Below are 15,841 nucleotides of genomic sequence, written 5' to 3' on the forward strand. Positions count from 1 at the left end.
AGAAGCGATCAATACAGTTTACATATATTTTGGAGAATAAAGCTAATAAAAATGTTTATGTACATTTTAAAATTAATGAATTAGATTGTACTTCTTGCTGTATCGTTACAGATACAAAAACAAAAGATAGAAACTTACATCTCTAGATACAAAAGTTGATGGAATGAGATTATTAAGTTACATAAATACTACTTAAAAAATGATTTAATTCTCGCAATGCATCATATACATAGATCAGAAATTTCCCTCAAATATCAGCATCGTTTCGTACCACATGCGCGCGTCTAATTATTAAACCTCTAATAGATTTCATTAAATTAAACCGAATATTTCGGTCTTGGTCTTCTATAATTCTAGTTTCACATATAGATGAAATTAAACCTGAAACACAAAAAAATGTAATTTTGTAATATGTCATGTCTCATTTCTTAGCAAAATATAGAGATTTTTTTGTTTTTAACACATACCTGCACAAAGATTGTGGCAAAGATGAGATTATGGGACCGTAACCTTGCGAATTGTCATATAATTCGAATAATGGTGCAGCGACTAACTTGTAGTTCTTCGGTACAGCAAAGAGAGCTGAATACAAAAATAACAAGTAAATACACACGGCCATGAGATGATAAGATTAGACTAAAGTTTTTTCTGATATGTCGTTATACCTTTCTCTTGTAGCTGTACGAGGAATAGTCTCTTATGTTCTTTCGGTTTTGTGATGTGTGGCGGCACGTACGGATACTGAGGTGGTTCAAAGTTTGGACGCCACCAGTTTCCAATGGTGTCCTCTATAACCCATTCCTGCTTCACCCCGTCCTGCCGTCCGAAGGTCTAGAAAGCAATCCCATTTGCTGTCTAACATTGTATCATATTGAGCTTCGAGAGTAACTATGAGAATAATATACATTCTTCCTCTGTCAGTCTACTAAGAACATGGTTGCACAATATTTATTATATTTCGAGACATTTACGGCGGTCACCTAATAGCATCAATTCTAACAATATTCAAGTTTATCGACGATTGACACGTAGCAATGAATCTCTTTGAAATCGAAAGCTGATATGGATATTCAAACGTTTGCAGGGTTTTATACATGTACGTTTTCTTTCACCTATGATATCTGTATGATGTTGATATGAATACCTAATGTGAAACCGTCACATGTGTACTAAGTTTTAGTCAAGAATATGATAGAGATTACAAATCTCAAGTTCATTAATTGTCTTGTGATCTGACAATTGCGAATAAATTCGTAGGCCCACATATTATGCCGCGCGATCAGATATCTCTTCCTTACAATATATATATATATATATATATATATATATATATATATATATATAATCGGTTCTCCGACTTATAAATTTCAAAAATTCGCGATGTTTATATACAGTCTTCTTGTCACTATTTTACATTCTTGCATTTCATCTTGTCTCTCTTCGATGTTTCTCTCTGTGCTAAAACATACACCATCGAAATAAGAACAATGTTCTTAGCCAACCGGATACAATACGTGCGATATCTTTTCAACATCGAAGTGTCCGGGCATGCAGCACGCCAAAAGTACAAAATATTATAAGAATAAAAGAGCAAGCCCCTATATGGAGCTACAGGCCCGGTTACATAAGTTCTACAAACGTTTGCAGGGTTTTATACAATAATGATGATGTTTATAAAGACAATGGTTACAATCTAACGATATAAAAGTGCCACTCCTAGCCAGCCTGTAAGGCAGCGTAAGGCGTCGTGCTAACTGTTACCTCTGTAAGGAGCCGTTTTAGGCCCTCTACCTCATCTTCTCCTGTATTGAGTTCTCCGCCAGGTCTGAAACAACAACAAGGAGGAAACGTATGAAATTTGATATCTTGTTATTAAGCTGCATAATTTTTGCAAAGTTGTCGAAACGTACAATTTGAAGAATGTTGTGCCGAGTTGCAGAAGAAGAACGTGTGGCAGTCCATGCTCGTGTACCAGTAAGACGCCTTCTACGCTTCTCCGCATGCCGATCTTGTCGAATTCATCTCTCATGCGCTGAAACCTTGCTGGTACTGATGGATCTTTCTCGAAGAGTGGCTCTTTTGTTCCAAACGTATAGTTTGTCAAAGGATATCTATGATAAATGATTTGTATTCTTTTGTTAGGCTCCTGTATATGCTTAACTTAATCCATCAGTAATTAAATCCAGTTTCTTCAAATACAGCTTGATGCGATATTACAATATTCACAGAAACTATGTAAATATACACAATATAACAATTTAATTTTTTTTTTCGCTATTTTCATATTTCAATATTAACAGTATTTATGTCTTTGTAATTTAAGCAATAGATGTGTAGATATTTAAATTATAAAAAGAGTTACTTTATTATCAAAGAGCCTTTATTATTATCAAATATTATCTCTTTGTTAATAAGTATACATTAGGTACATAAAATTTTGTAATAAAGTCTATAATTTTTTTATTTAGAATTTTAACAGAACAAAGTTTCCAATCTTCACTCTATTCTTTTTCTTACATTGCTTAATAACGATTTCTGTATTTGTATTTGTCAGATTTTAAGTATAAACATAGAACAAAATATTGTTGTGCAATGTAATATACGTCTAAATGTTCCATATATAATATGGAATTTCTAATTATATTTCATATATGATAGCTTATTTGTCATAAAAATATCGCTTTACGTTCAGCTTTTACATGTATAAAATACGCATGTATAAAACATTTCAACACATAACTAAAGTTCTGCATTCACATTGAGAACACCTGATATAATCAAATTAAATATAAATAACAGGCAAACATAATTTTGTTATTTGTGACATTACAATCGTATCTGCACAAGTAAATACTTTAGCAAGTACTCGATAAATAATACAAATATTTCATCATATTCTTAGATTTCTACCGTTACTTATATATTACTAATTGTGATTGCTTTATAAAATTATTTAAATTTGTTTCTTTAACTTTTATGCCAATAAATGATATATATCAGTTTATTAATATAATGTGACATATTGCAACGATGTATGAAGCTTGTTTAAAAAAGATAATATTTAAGAGCTTTCAAGAATACAATAAAAGAATTAGCCATTAATATTTGATAAATACATGCAAAGACTCGGCATGTGATGCCGAGATACATTGATATATAAATATATATTCCGTAACATTTTGATTCACAACACAAGATGCTGCAAATGTAACGTTATAGATGCACATATATAATCATGAACACAAATAATTCAATTATGATTTTATAACGTTACATAGATCTCGTTTATAATGATGTTTGTTTTAAGAAGATTTGTTTCACCTTCTTATAACAAACCAGAATAATCGCAATATTTGTATTATATTAGATACTATCTTAAAATGTAATACAACTAGGTGTATGTATGTATGTATATATATATATATATACCTATATAATTGTGAACTACCCCCCCCCCCGTACAAAATGTAGTACGTATACATATAATACATATAGATATAGCGTGTCTTACATGAAATGGAAGAGTGAAATCATGAAACATGAGAAACATGAATCATAAAACGTATACAGGGCTCTCCTGGCGAGCGTACAAACTTAGAAAATAATATACAGCCTTGTCGGGATCGTACGATCTGCGGTGCGCGAAATCTTAAGATACAAACTGCACTGCTTTAACAATCAAAACGAAAAAGAAAAATGAGACGGACAGGGCGGGGAGCCTCCTCGCACGCATATTGAGAATCGACACATTACGAGTGCGAGGACTGCGAGGGACAAAACTGAGGGGAGCGGGCCAGCGGGCTTAGTTTACACGTCGTTTACGACATTGCGGAGTGTTGTGCGGAGAGGAAACGATGCTCGAGAGACTCGTCTCACTCGAGACGCTGCGCGCGAATCGAATGCCGGTGAGGATACTGAGGATCCCGCGTCAATAACTCGTGTGCTCGACGCGCTATAGCCTAGATTCGAGAATCTTAAGCAAATGGTATCGTAAATCGTAAACGACTCGACTATCGCGCGTAAAAGTGCCTGCATCCTACATGGCGTGTGAAGAACGGCGGATACAAGTTGCTTAAAATTCCGGGGTCTCGGAAGGGGAGAGGAGAGAGAGAAAAAAAAGAAACAAACGGCCGATCATCGCGAGAGGGGAGAGAAAGGGGTTGTTCCTTTCTCTCAACTTTTTCTCTATTAGAAGCGATATTTTGGATTGCTAGCGCGCGTCTGCCCGAGACCGGCGCGGCGCGGCGCGGCGGGGCGCGGCGTCGTGCCCGTGGTTTTCTATAGAAGAGAGGCGGTCAGAAATCACAGTTAACTCTAAAAGGATAAAATTCTGGCTCGCGCGTCACGTCGCGCCACTTACAAATTGACGGTCCTGTTGATGGTGACCGACTGATTCTGCACCACCTTCCCCTCGAACGAACTGTTGCTCGCCCGCCGTGGCCAGCCGCTACCCTTAACTTGGTTCGTCGTCATCGCCATTTTTGTCCCCTCGAGCGGACCGTTGCTTGCCGTTGCTCTCCCACAAGTTTTCACCGACAGCCGACAGATCCGAATCCTCGCGAACGATTGCAGGCAATGGATTGTGGAATGGGAATGGACGTTATGGACGCCGAAGTCGCCGAACCCCGATGCCCCGAACCGCGCCGGAGCACCCACGGTCCTCGGTCTCGGTTCGGCTCGACAGCGCTGGGCAGCGCGACGGTCGACCGGCTTTATGGCCGGTCCTAATTAACGCGACGTGTCGGCCGTGTTGCCCAGTGTTGCCTCTCGGTCTCGTTGGACATATTGGACAAAATCCAGGCAGCCAATAACCGCCAGGCTGCGCAGCGACGAAATACTCTTTTTTGTTTTCCTCCCGGTATTTTCTCTTCACTCTGAAAAAAATCAACAAGTTGCCTCATGTCCATTTCTATCAATGCAGATTTTAACTTTAATCTTGATTTTATTTACTTTTAATTTTTTCTAATTCTTAGAACTAAGAAAAAAAATAAAAAGTAAGTTAAACCTGGTTAAACCAAGATTAAGGTTAATTAACCTGCATTGATAGAAGTGAACATTGAGCCAGCTACAAAATGTTTTGCTACAATATTTTTTTATAATTAAAATAAAGAATATGATTGAATAGCATGACCCTTTTTTCAATAGCAGCTGACCTTTTGGCAGGCAAAGTTGATTTGAAAATGTCTACTATCGTTCCACCGGATAGAATCTTGAGATTACCTAAGATTCGGCAATGTTAGATCTGTGGGTTACGAATGTCGCTCTGTAAAGCTGAGGCTGAGAATCTTTTGTCTTTCCTTTTTCTTTCTTCCAACGTCTAATTATATCTACTCCGTTTTAAGGTCTATAATGCGGCACAGGGCACAGTTATAAAAAGCAGGCCTCATGTTCGTTGTCCTTGTCCGGTTGAATTTCTTGCGCTTCCCATCTTTTCTCTTTTTCCCTCCAAAATATAATATATAATTGTATATCTTATTTTCATTTTAAGACATAACGTGGTGCTACGCTACGTACCACTACGTACAAAGAACAGACCTCTTGTCAACAATGCGCCAAGTCAGGTTGGGCTAGGTGATAACGCTGTCGATCTGGTCCATCTGGTCGATCACAGTCGACCACACGAAGCGTCTTTTCGACCTGTCACGGCTGTCACCTGTCAAAGGAATTTACTTGTAATTCACGTCAGTTAGGAAACGTTATTAAGGTAAATGTATGTATCAAGTTATCACTTTAGTTTTTAAGTAAGTATAACGCGAATTAAAATCAAAGGTAAGAATATAATACACGAAAAATGTTTTCATCTTTCATTCTTTGATTTTAATTCACGTTATTTAACGTTAACTTATTTAAGGACTAAAATGATGAAAATGTCCAGACATAGGTACGTGTCCAATATTGGTATACATTTGCAGGTTTCGGAGAAACAACATACACATAACGATGAAAATTTTCCGATGAGGCGAGCGTCGTTGTTGAGCGACGTTTGTAGTTTCTAGAGGGCGAAAAACAGGAGGAAGAGGACGTACGTGGGCTTCTCGATACGCCACCGGCCACCTCATCTCCGTTTAATCCCCAAAAGTGTATTGAAATCATGGAAACGGCTCCGACCGACACGGCAGAAGAGAGCGGAGAGAAGATCCACCAGACCAATCCACCGGTCCAGATAGTGCGGGTTCCAGTGAAACACGCCAATCTTGGGATACGAAGTCACGCCATGTAGGCTCTCTCGTAGAGAAGAATCGTGCCTGTTCATTTTTTTTTTATAAATGTTTCTATAAAATTTCCAACACTTTTGCTTTACTTAGGGACATGAGCACAATGGTGGAACTTACGTCATTCAGCACGCTGGGGAAGATACAGCCCTTTTTAGTCACCATCACAACCACCGCGGCCCTGTTAGTGGACCTGCACTGTCACTTAACGGACAAGGAAGTCTGCGGCTACTTGGGCGGCCACTGGGACATCAACTCGCACAGTACATTTCAAACTGCGTTTAATTACATAATGCACATGATTATTTTATCCTGCGTACGGTTGGAATGTTGAGTCATCGCGAAATTGATTCATCTACTTGTCGTAGATCTTTCTATAACGTGCGCGTTTCCGTGCCGGTATTCTGGTAAGGACAAGTCAGCCGCGGCAGCCGTTGAGGCTGAAATCGCAAGAGCCATGGAATGGAAGCGTGTTACGCTGGTAGGCTGGTATCATTCCCATCCGCGCTCTCACGCGTCGCCTTCCTTGAGGGACGTGGACTCTCAATTGGATTATCAGATCAAGATGAAGGGGCCTAGCGATAACGGATACATACCGTGCGTGGGATTGATATGCTGTGAGTGTTTCAAAGGCTTTCTTCGTCGCGCAACGAGAATGTAGAAGCTGAGAGCTGAGTGATCATTATCTTCTATTTTACAGCACCTTACAACATGGATGGTAATTGTTACGAATCGAATTTCAATGTCTTCTGGTCTCTGCCGCCACCTGAGAATAGACCCCACGAATATCCTCGACCTATGCTTCTTAGTTATACATTGTCGCAGGAGCACTTTCTCTCCCAGGACACCTTGGAGGAGATTGTAAGTATTTTTTAATAGCTAGCTCGTAGTTTCAGTATTTCTGTGCATAATTCGAGTACAACTAACAATAAGTAATAAGATATAAGTATGTGTAAAAATTCGAAAATGAGACGATTAGATCCCCTATGAAAGATCTTATTTAATACACTATCGTGTTCGTTATTGATTTTTATTCACCATTTATATCTTTATAGAGAAGAAGTATAGAATATTATAAGAGCGAAGGTGGAATCGACTTTACTGCCAATTTTAATGGTAATACGACGTATCTCGAACGTTTAAGGGTGAGTACTATCAGTGATGAATGCAAGCAAGTTCTTGTTAATTATATAATATATACTAATAAGTCTAAACGTCTTATATAGTGTTCCTTGGCATCGAAATTGCCCGGTCGAAACAGATCGAACAGCTCATACTGGGACGTGATCAGAGAGATGATCTGCCCAGGCTCCGAGGATGGTAATACGCCCGACTTCCTGACTATGAAATTTCCCTTGGTATCTGCCTCGGAATCGCTGGTGCCGCCAGTTCCGCCTGGCGTAGGCCTCACGGCCGGTAACGCGGCTGTTTTCCTCGCGCCGGTCAACTTCAAACCTGACGGCGGTGCCATAATCACACCCACGTCCAAGCCCTTCGTGCTACAGCCGTCGACTTCTCGGGACAGCATCAAGAAGGACAGCAACTTGGGCCCGAATGACGCCGCGTCTATCACTCAGATAAAGGACAGCAGTTCTGTCGTGGGTTCCAAGCATATATCGCCATCGGAGATAATACCGAGCTTCCAATCGGGCGAACTCACGGTGTCGGTGAAGAACGCCAAGTGCGACTATGATTTCGCACCTGCGGACTTCTCGAAACTGCCGAATCTGGTTGGCGACGGCGGCAGTACCAAGTCCCGAACGTCGACGAATCCCGACTTTCCGCTAGCGGATATCACTCAACAGATCACCAAGTTCTCGGATCTGACGAAATTGGCGACTTTCCCGACTACCGATCTAGCGAAGCTGTCGAGCTTCTCCATCGCGGATTTCACGCGAACCTCATCGCCCTCGCCGTCCACGTATATGCGCAACATCGCAAACCTGTTCGGTCCCCTCAGCAAGATCTCGCCGGCAAAGGACATGGACGGTAATGAACGCAAGCCGGGCGATTTCGTCACCGTTGACGCGATTCCGTCACCCTTCAAGGGTGTCAGCTCGTCGGAGACTTGCAGAAATTTTTCGGTTAGCGCCGACGATTATGCGAACGATCGAAAGAAATTGGACGCGCAAACCGACCCGACGAAGATCGGCAGACCGGGCGAGTATCAAGGAACGGAGGATCTAACAATATCGAGCGTTAAATCTGATTTCGGAAGCATGCTGGACATGACGGCGTTGCATAAAAAGCAACAATCATCGCAATCGGCCGACATGGGAGATTCCTTGAATCTTTCGAAAGATCGGTAAATCCGTTAATACTCGAGAAATATATGTATTGGTACAAAATTATTCGAAAACTTGAAATTTGCCAATTTTCGAGATTATTAATTTTCGAACAGAATATCAGGAATTGCGCGCATCCAAATCTCGTTTGTATTATTAATAGCTTTAAAAAAGTATTATCGATATTTATCAAATGTGTCAAGAACATATTTACATTGCGCGTAATGTTATTTTAAATCATTTACATTTTAAATTAGGATTACAGATCTTATTATCAGTATTTTTTTAATACATATAAGAAAGTGTATAGCAATTATATTGCTAACCTTGGCAACAAGACTTATTAATGAAATCTCTATGTTTCATCTAGTGCTCAAATTTATTCTTTGCATTTTGTGCTGTGGTATGAAAATATATGAAAACGTATGTAAGTTGTGGACATTAAATGACTTCTATAAGTAATTTTTTATACAAATAGCTATTCCGTTTAGATTAATATGTAATTTTTTATATGCCTGAAAATATTACAATTATACACAAAACCGGCGACTTATAATTGCTTAAAATATTAAAATAAATAGTTCATTATATATAAAGAGAAAAATTATAGTAATTATTTCTAACCGTTTTACTAGAAACAATTAAAATATGTTGTGCAACTTTTTCAAAATATGTAAAATAAGAATTAATTTTACAACATAAAATATGCCTGTTGAAAAATGTAAATTCCTGAAATTATCGACATTAAAAGATTTCCCAATTACTGATGTTTTTACATTAAATTTCAATATTAGAAGTATTAATTACAATTAAAAAAATGGAAAACAATTCTAAAATGCTAATGACTGTTTAGATAATTTGTAATCGATCATATTATAGTGTTTTCTTTGGGATATATATCTCACTGATGTTTTTCTCTTTTAGTTTATCATTGAATTGAAGAGAAGATCCGAAGCGGATCGAGATATTTTTACCGTTGCCTAGTCGTTAGGAACATATTAATATTAATTTATGCAAAACCATGTCTGGCATTTCCCATATCCCCGTCTACGTCAAAGTTTATAGATACCTGTACTTCTCTATCCTTCTCAACGGCATTCTCGCACAGTCTCGTCTGAGATATAGCAAGGATGAAGTGTTTATACGTCGGAATTGTATTTCTCATGTACAATTACATGATACGGGGCCAGGATTTGATATTCCCGACTGACGAAGAGACGTCCCACGTCAGCGGTGGTAACTCTACGGTAATATACATATATGTATAATATTAATACAGAATTTCCAAGAGCCATTTCTTTACGTATACTCATTCTCGCAGATGATAACGGATCGTATACCTGTGTCAATACCGGACAGTTGCCCGAAGAACATGCTCCTTTACCCAGGCAGTGGTGCAAGGAATTCCTGGGTGTGCGACTGCAGGCCACGATTCCTGTACTTTCCGTTAAACGACGCCTGCCACGAAGCCTACAGGCAGGGTCCCTGTTCATCCAAGCATTACGTCGTACTTCCCAAGAACGAGGTGCTCCCACGTTGTGTGGAGAACCCTTGCTCGGAGGACGGCGTGGTGCCCTACAACGGTACGTGTTATCCTCTCAGAACTGTAGGCGGTCCGTGCGCGCCCAAAGGGGTATTAGGTGTAAACGAGATCAGTTTTCAACTGGAATGTGTACCTGTGGACACTGCGCCCTTCGTGATAATAACAACCATTCCCCAAACGACGTGTCCGCCAGGCGGTCGCAGGAGCATGCTTGGAACATGCAGAAAAGTATGAATATATACAAAAGTCCTAATCCAGTTTCTCGTCGCTATTTCCATTGTTCATTTTATATTTTGTATACTTTGCAACGTCATATTTCCTATTAGATATAGTACATGATATCAGGATACTCTTGTGTGATATATAAAACTTAAGAATAATCCTGAGAGAAAATTCAAGATAATTTTGACATCAATTTTTCAGTTTTAAGTATGTAAAATTTGTATAAGTTGCATTAATGATGCATTACAATACGTTTATGTATAACAAAAAATAAAAGTATGAGGCATACAAATAAAAGTTAACATAATTGCTTTTGATTGTTATACATATATTAAAATTGAGCTGCGATTCTCTTGTTATTAAACATCAATAGCAAGGTTGCAAGGTTGTTGAAAAACTTTCCTCCAACTGTAAACGAGAATTGCAGTATTATGTTCGTGATGTTCAAAAAGTTTGACACATTTGACAAGGGTCTTATATTCTGATCTTATACCTTACAAAAAAATAAAAAAAAAATAAAAAATAAAAATCGATCGATTCTGCATTTGTCATGCTCGCATGCAACTCACGTCACTCACGTGGTGGCACGATACGTCATGAACCTCTCGATGTCTCGATTGGCTATCCGATAAAGAATTCTCCTGACAGCCAATCAGCGCGTAGAAAAGAACGTTCGTATTCGGCGCTTCACACAGTTCACACTCGCCGCGCAGTCGCCGCTGTTGTTTCGGCAAAACACGGTGCTGAACTGAACAGTGCTGAAGTTGCGAGGTGCAGCGAGGTGTTGCGAGGTTAGAACGTAACATGCGAGGCATGCGAGCTCTTGGAATACGTGGTTTACCTTCATGAGAGCAGCCGCAGCGGCGACGATTGAGGATGTTTCGGTCGACAAGGAATTTGATCTTCGCGTTGCGTCGCGCGAAGGATCGTCGTCTGCACACGTGCGGCCGACAATTGTCGGAGGTCACCGAATATGAATGTGAGTGTGCTGACGGTGTTGACACTGTCAGTTGATGGGTGGTTTAACTAGCAGTTTTTAATAGCGATCGCTTGTTCGATGTAGCTCCCATCACGGACGAGTATAAAAAGGGCCCGATGGAAGGTAGAGCTCTTTACTTGGACGCCCAAGCTACTACTCCACTGGTAAGTTCAGCTTGTGATGTCATATGATGTAATTCATGTACGCGTGCAAATAACGTACAGGATAATGAATTGCTAGGACCCCAGGGTGTTGGATAAGATGATGCCGTATATGACGGTGTACCACGGTAACCCACATTCCAGAACTCACATGTATGGCTGGGAATCGGAAGCAGCAGTCGAGCACGCTCGCCAGGTCGGTATTTTTAGATTTTTACATTCTACGGTTACGTGATCTAGAGAATTATTCGTCTGCTTTTAACAGCAAGTCGCAGATTTGATAGGAGCGGAAAAGAAGGAAGTGATATTTACGTCTGGAGCGACAGAATGCAATAATATCGCTGTAAAAGGCATAGCAAGGTTCTACAAATCCAAAAAGAATCATGTTGTGACGACCCAGACAGTGAGATATCTTTATAATAATTTTTTCCTTCTTAATAAACGTGAATCTACAAATGGTTGCTTGTATCTAGGAACACAAGTGCGTACTGGATTCATGTAGAGCCTTGGAAGCGGAAGGATTTGACATAACGTACCTTTCTGTCAAGTCAAATGGTCTTATCGATCTCAATGAATTGGAAGCAGCCATTAGGCCATCCACATCCCTGGTTTCCGTAATGATGGTGAATAACGAGATCGGTGTCAAACAGCCTATCGAAGAAATTGGCGCCATTTGTAGGCGAGTATCAAGATTTCAACACTATAATTATTCTGTTATAGTTGTCTCTTAATTCCTTTTGCCTTTTAATTATATACAGGAAGAAAAAGGTCTTTTTCCACACGGATGCTGCGCAAGCCATAGGCAAAGTGCCAATCGATGTTAACGCTATGAATATTGATCTTTTATCTATCAGTGGTCATAAGCTATATGGCCCAAAAGGTAAACTTTATTATACAATTTATTATTATGAAAAGATTATATACCTATTTCTCTTTACTATATGTTGCTTTAGATAGTAAATAGTATTATGAGAAAAAAATATAAACTTGTTTTTAGAAGTTATATATTAGAAGTTACATGAGCTCTCTCTTGTCTACAATTTTCATTTGCAATAAGTTATAAAAATTGTTCTATATTCATAAAAAAAGCTGGGTACTTCTCTAGTCTTTATTTATCTATTTTGCTAATAATTCATTAAGGTATTGGAGCCCTGTACGTTAGAAGAAGGCCGCGGGTGCGCGTGGAGCCGTTGCAAAGCGGCGGTGGACAAGAGAGAGGGATGAGAAGCGGTACTGTGCCGACACCTTTGGCTGTAGGATTGGGTGCCGCTTGCGAGTTGGCGCAGACGGAAATGGACGTAAGTGACAATGACAAAGTCCCGCTACATATGATCGATGCCATTTAAGGTATTAAAAATCTACATTCTGTATTTTCCAGTACGATCACAGATACATCGATACGCTGTCGAGTCGCCTGATCGAGAAGTTAATGTCAAATTTGCCACAAGTCGTGCGAAACGGCGACCCCGTAGCCTGGTATCCCGGTTGCGTGAACCTATCGTTCGCGTGCGTGGAAGGTGAATCGCTATTAATGGCTTTGAAGGATGTGGCGCTGAGCAGCGGCTCGGCTTGCACCAGCGCGAGCTTGGAGCCTAGCTACGTGCTGAGAGCGATCGGTGCCTCGGAGGATCTGGCTCATTCCAGTATCAGGTATAATACTTGGAGATAAAGAAACTTCGCTCTGATCATTAGCAATAATGGCTTCATACTCTAGCGATATAATTTACGACTTGTCTAACTAGGTTCGGCATCGGACGATTTACGACACTCGAGGAAATCGATTACACGGCGGACAGTACGATACAGCATGTGAAGCGACTTCGGGAGATGAGGTATAACGCGTTTGTCAATTGTCATTGTCGTACAAACGTTCATTTCGAGAGTATGAGATTGAGACGTGAGATGGAGGATCTACTTTAGACTTACGTACACGTTATACTTTGGCGTTAACGAATCGAAACGGTTGTAATCTCGTTTCGCGGAGGGAACAACTTTGTCGTTGGACGTTTCGTGAGATCGCGATTATCTCTCTCTATCTCTCTCTCTATCTCTCTATCTCTATTGTACATTTATTAGCCGGGACGACGTTACACGAAGGCGTATACAAAAATTCTAATATCCTCGTTTTCTTGCAGCCCACTGTGGGAGATGGTAGAAGATGGCATCGACTTGAAGACTATCAAATGGACACAGCACTAGTGCCTCGTTATCGTGTAGCCTTTACAAACTTAAGTATATATAGTATGTATATTGATCAAGTGTATAATATAATACCGATCGTAAATCACGTTAATAGGTCAAGCTTAGTCGATTAAGATATAATTTCGCAACGTGTAATAAAAATTTTAATCGAAAAAGTTTTTGCCATCGCGTATCCTAGAACTGATCCGATCGTGACACGCAACTTGCGTGTGTATAGGCCTGTTCATTTTCGCTGCACTTCTGAGCTACTGCAATAAATTAGAATGAAAGAAAATTATATTTGTTTCATTCTAACTTATTGCACTAGTTCCGAAATGTAGCGAAAACGAACAGGCTTTATATTATGTGCTTCACGTTCATAGATTCTCCCTCTTCCTCTTTTTTTCTCCGCGAGACGCAACCTTCCCTCATAGGAAAGTCACGCGTGACAAGGGCTCGATATGAAAGGTTTCGCTACGTTTCCCTTTGTTTCTCTTACAATCCGCATCGAGCCTTGAAGATTCTCAAAGACTGGACTCGCGTATTCGCAATTATTAATTACAGATTAGCACAAACACGATGGGTCGGTTGCCTCGTCGACATACGAGATCTTAAATCGATCCTTGTCCATCTCGTGAAGCTCCATTCGCGATCGATTAGCCTCAACCAGATGTTGCGCTATATCCTCGAACATCTCGTTCACCCCTTCGCCGGTTTTGCACGACGTTTTGTATATCCCCGAGATCAGATTGTGACATTGTTCGCTGGAAGAGATTTAATTTCTTTAGAATTTGTTACTCATATCTATATATATATATATATATATATATATAAACATAGCATACACTAGGAAACTATTAGAAACTATTCAAGTACCAGAATTGTTCCATCTCTGCGTCTGTGACTTGCGGCGCGACGCTCTCCAAGTCGCTCTTGTTCCCGCAAAGGAATATCTTGGCGTTCTCCGCATACGTAACTATGTCGAGCAAATGTTGAGACAACAAATGAAACGACGTCGAGTTATCCAGGGCAAACACCAGAATGGCAGCTTCTGCAAACTTGTAGTAACTCGAGGTAACGGACGCCACTCTTTCCATACCGCCGGTGTCCCATAGTTGCAGCTGAGAAGAATAAAAGGTGCAATGTCAGAAATGTCAGAAATGTCACCATGCTATATTTATTTTCTAAGAGTACTTTGACGAGCATTGTTTACAATGTATAAGCGTCAATTGAGTGAGGCAATTCGCGCAGGACTTATTAGAGCCTCATGTTCACGGTATCGGTATGTAAATTCAGTCGCGCGACTTTCAAAGGATCAAACGCTCCAATATTTACATACATACGCTTACTGATTTCAGTCTGTTACACTCTTGGAACTAACAAGTGAAAACATGCAACTTGACTTGATCAGTAAAGGGAAAACGATGAAAAGAGGACAAAGCGGAACTTTCCAAAGTGATCAGTGCACATGCACAACTCGCACGAAAAGAAGCAACTGACCCACATGCACACATGTACATCCACGCATGGACGCATGTAACAAGTTGACACTCACGCGTATTCGTCGGTCCTCGACGACGTACTCCTTGTCGATGTTGTCGAGGCCCAGGGTCGACTTGCGGTCGCTGCTGGCGACGAACGTGTTGTTGGCGAAGCGCCGGAATATCGACGTCTTGCCGACGCCGTACTCGCCGCACAGGATAACCTTCTGCTCCGTTACCTTGACGGTCGCCATGTCGTGGCGCGGCCGGCTACGATCACTGCTGACGGCAGGTCATCGTGCGACGTGCACGCGCGCGTCTCTCATTCAACGGGGTCCCTGGGGTCGACCCGTCAACAACCTGGACTCACCGTGGAACCCTCCGACGGATCGCTCCGGCTTCGAAAGACCCGCTGGCCGCTTTCCTTCGGCGGTTCCGTCAGCGAGCTCCGTCAATTAGGTCCGCCAGCCGCCTTCTACAGGGCGTATATCGCGTATCAGCCGTATCAGGAAAAGCGAAGAAATAGGCAAAATGGGCGCACGAGCTTCACTTTATCTCATTGGATATCAAATCGCCCTTTTTTTTTATCTGCTTATCTATCAATCACGAGGAATGATCTTTGCATTTCTTCGAGAGCGACGAGAGCAATAATCATTGTTTTGGTTATCATATGTGAAATGGGAAAAAATTGGTTTCGATGTACTTTTGTTTATATTTTCGAGAAGATATAATATGTGATGTATTTTTGCATAATTTAGAAAAGGGAGGAGGAAAAGA

At 40.5% G+C, this 15,841-nt stretch overlaps 5 protein-coding genes across 6 annotated transcripts; 3 read left to right on the forward strand and 2 right to left on the reverse strand.

Annotated features, from left to right (window-relative positions):
- Positions 1–186: 186 nt before the first annotated feature.
- Cpsf5 (cleavage and polyadenylation specificity factor subunit 5) lies at positions 187–5,356 on the reverse strand. Of its 2 annotated transcripts, none has more exons than XM_071700977.1 (7): positions 5,221–5,356; positions 4,361–4,874; positions 1,911–2,111; positions 1,762–1,825; positions 666–831; positions 468–582; positions 187–381 (listed from the first exon to the last, which is right to left on the reverse strand). In XM_071700977.1, exons 2-7 carry the CDS (start codon positions 4,477–4,479, stop codon positions 360–362), a joined length of 687 nt encoding a protein of 228 aa, XP_071557078.1. In that variant the 5' UTR covers positions 4,480–4,874; positions 5,221–5,356; the 3' UTR covers positions 187–359. The 2 variants fall into 2 exon arrangements, with proteins under 2 accessions (XP_071557078.1, XP_071557079.1); XM_071700978.1 differs by having other exon boundaries at positions 5,154–5,289.
- Positions 5,357–6,081: 725 nt separating this feature from the next.
- LOC139769687 (uncharacterized) lies at positions 6,082–9,101 on the forward strand. Its single transcript, XM_071700968.1, has 6 exons — positions 6,082–6,216; positions 6,306–6,475; positions 6,581–6,829; positions 6,913–7,073; positions 7,268–7,357; positions 7,439–9,101. The coding sequence occupies exons 1-6, from the start codon at positions 6,092–6,094 to the stop codon at positions 8,519–8,521; spliced, it is 1,878 nt and encodes a 625-aa protein (XP_071557069.1). The 5' UTR covers positions 6,082–6,091; the 3' UTR covers positions 8,522–9,101.
- Positions 9,102–9,606: 505 nt separating this feature from the next.
- Positions 9,607–10,274, forward strand: LOC139769695 (uncharacterized). Its single transcript, XM_071700980.1, has 2 exons — positions 9,607–9,744; positions 9,819–10,274. Exons 1-2 carry the CDS (start codon positions 9,628–9,630, stop codon positions 10,272–10,274), a joined length of 573 nt encoding a protein of 190 aa, XP_071557081.1. The 5' UTR covers positions 9,607–9,627.
- A 709-nt stretch (positions 10,275–10,983) lies between these two features.
- On the forward strand, positions 10,984–13,759 carry Nfs1 (Nfs1 cysteine desulfurase). The gene is made up of 10 exons (XM_071700981.1): positions 10,984–11,241; positions 11,326–11,405; positions 11,482–11,598; positions 11,668–11,805; positions 11,876–12,085; positions 12,165–12,282; positions 12,543–12,700; positions 12,781–13,052; positions 13,145–13,234; positions 13,538–13,759. Exons 1-10 carry the CDS (start codon positions 11,139–11,141, stop codon positions 13,599–13,601), a joined length of 1,350 nt encoding a protein of 449 aa, XP_071557082.1. The 5' UTR covers positions 10,984–11,138; the 3' UTR covers positions 13,602–13,759.
- On the reverse strand, positions 12,390–15,617 carry Rabx6 (RAS oncogene family member RabX6). Its single transcript, XM_071700979.1, has 3 exons — positions 15,139–15,617; positions 14,460–14,704; positions 12,390–14,347 (listed from the first exon to the last, which is right to left on the reverse strand). The coding sequence occupies exons 1-3, from the start codon at positions 15,316–15,318 to the stop codon at positions 14,149–14,151; spliced, it is 624 nt and encodes a 207-aa protein (XP_071557080.1). The 5' UTR covers positions 15,319–15,617; the 3' UTR covers positions 12,390–14,148.
- Positions 15,618–15,841: the final 224 nt, after the last annotated feature.

This window comes from Temnothorax nylanderi, unplaced genomic scaffold, assembly GCF_030848795.1.
Source record: "Temnothorax nylanderi isolate EJ_2023f unplaced genomic scaffold, tnyl_v1.0 TNYL_tig0024_pilon, whole genome shotgun sequence".
Lineage (NCBI taxonomy): Eukaryota > Metazoa > Arthropoda > Insecta > Hymenoptera > Formicidae > Temnothorax > Temnothorax nylanderi.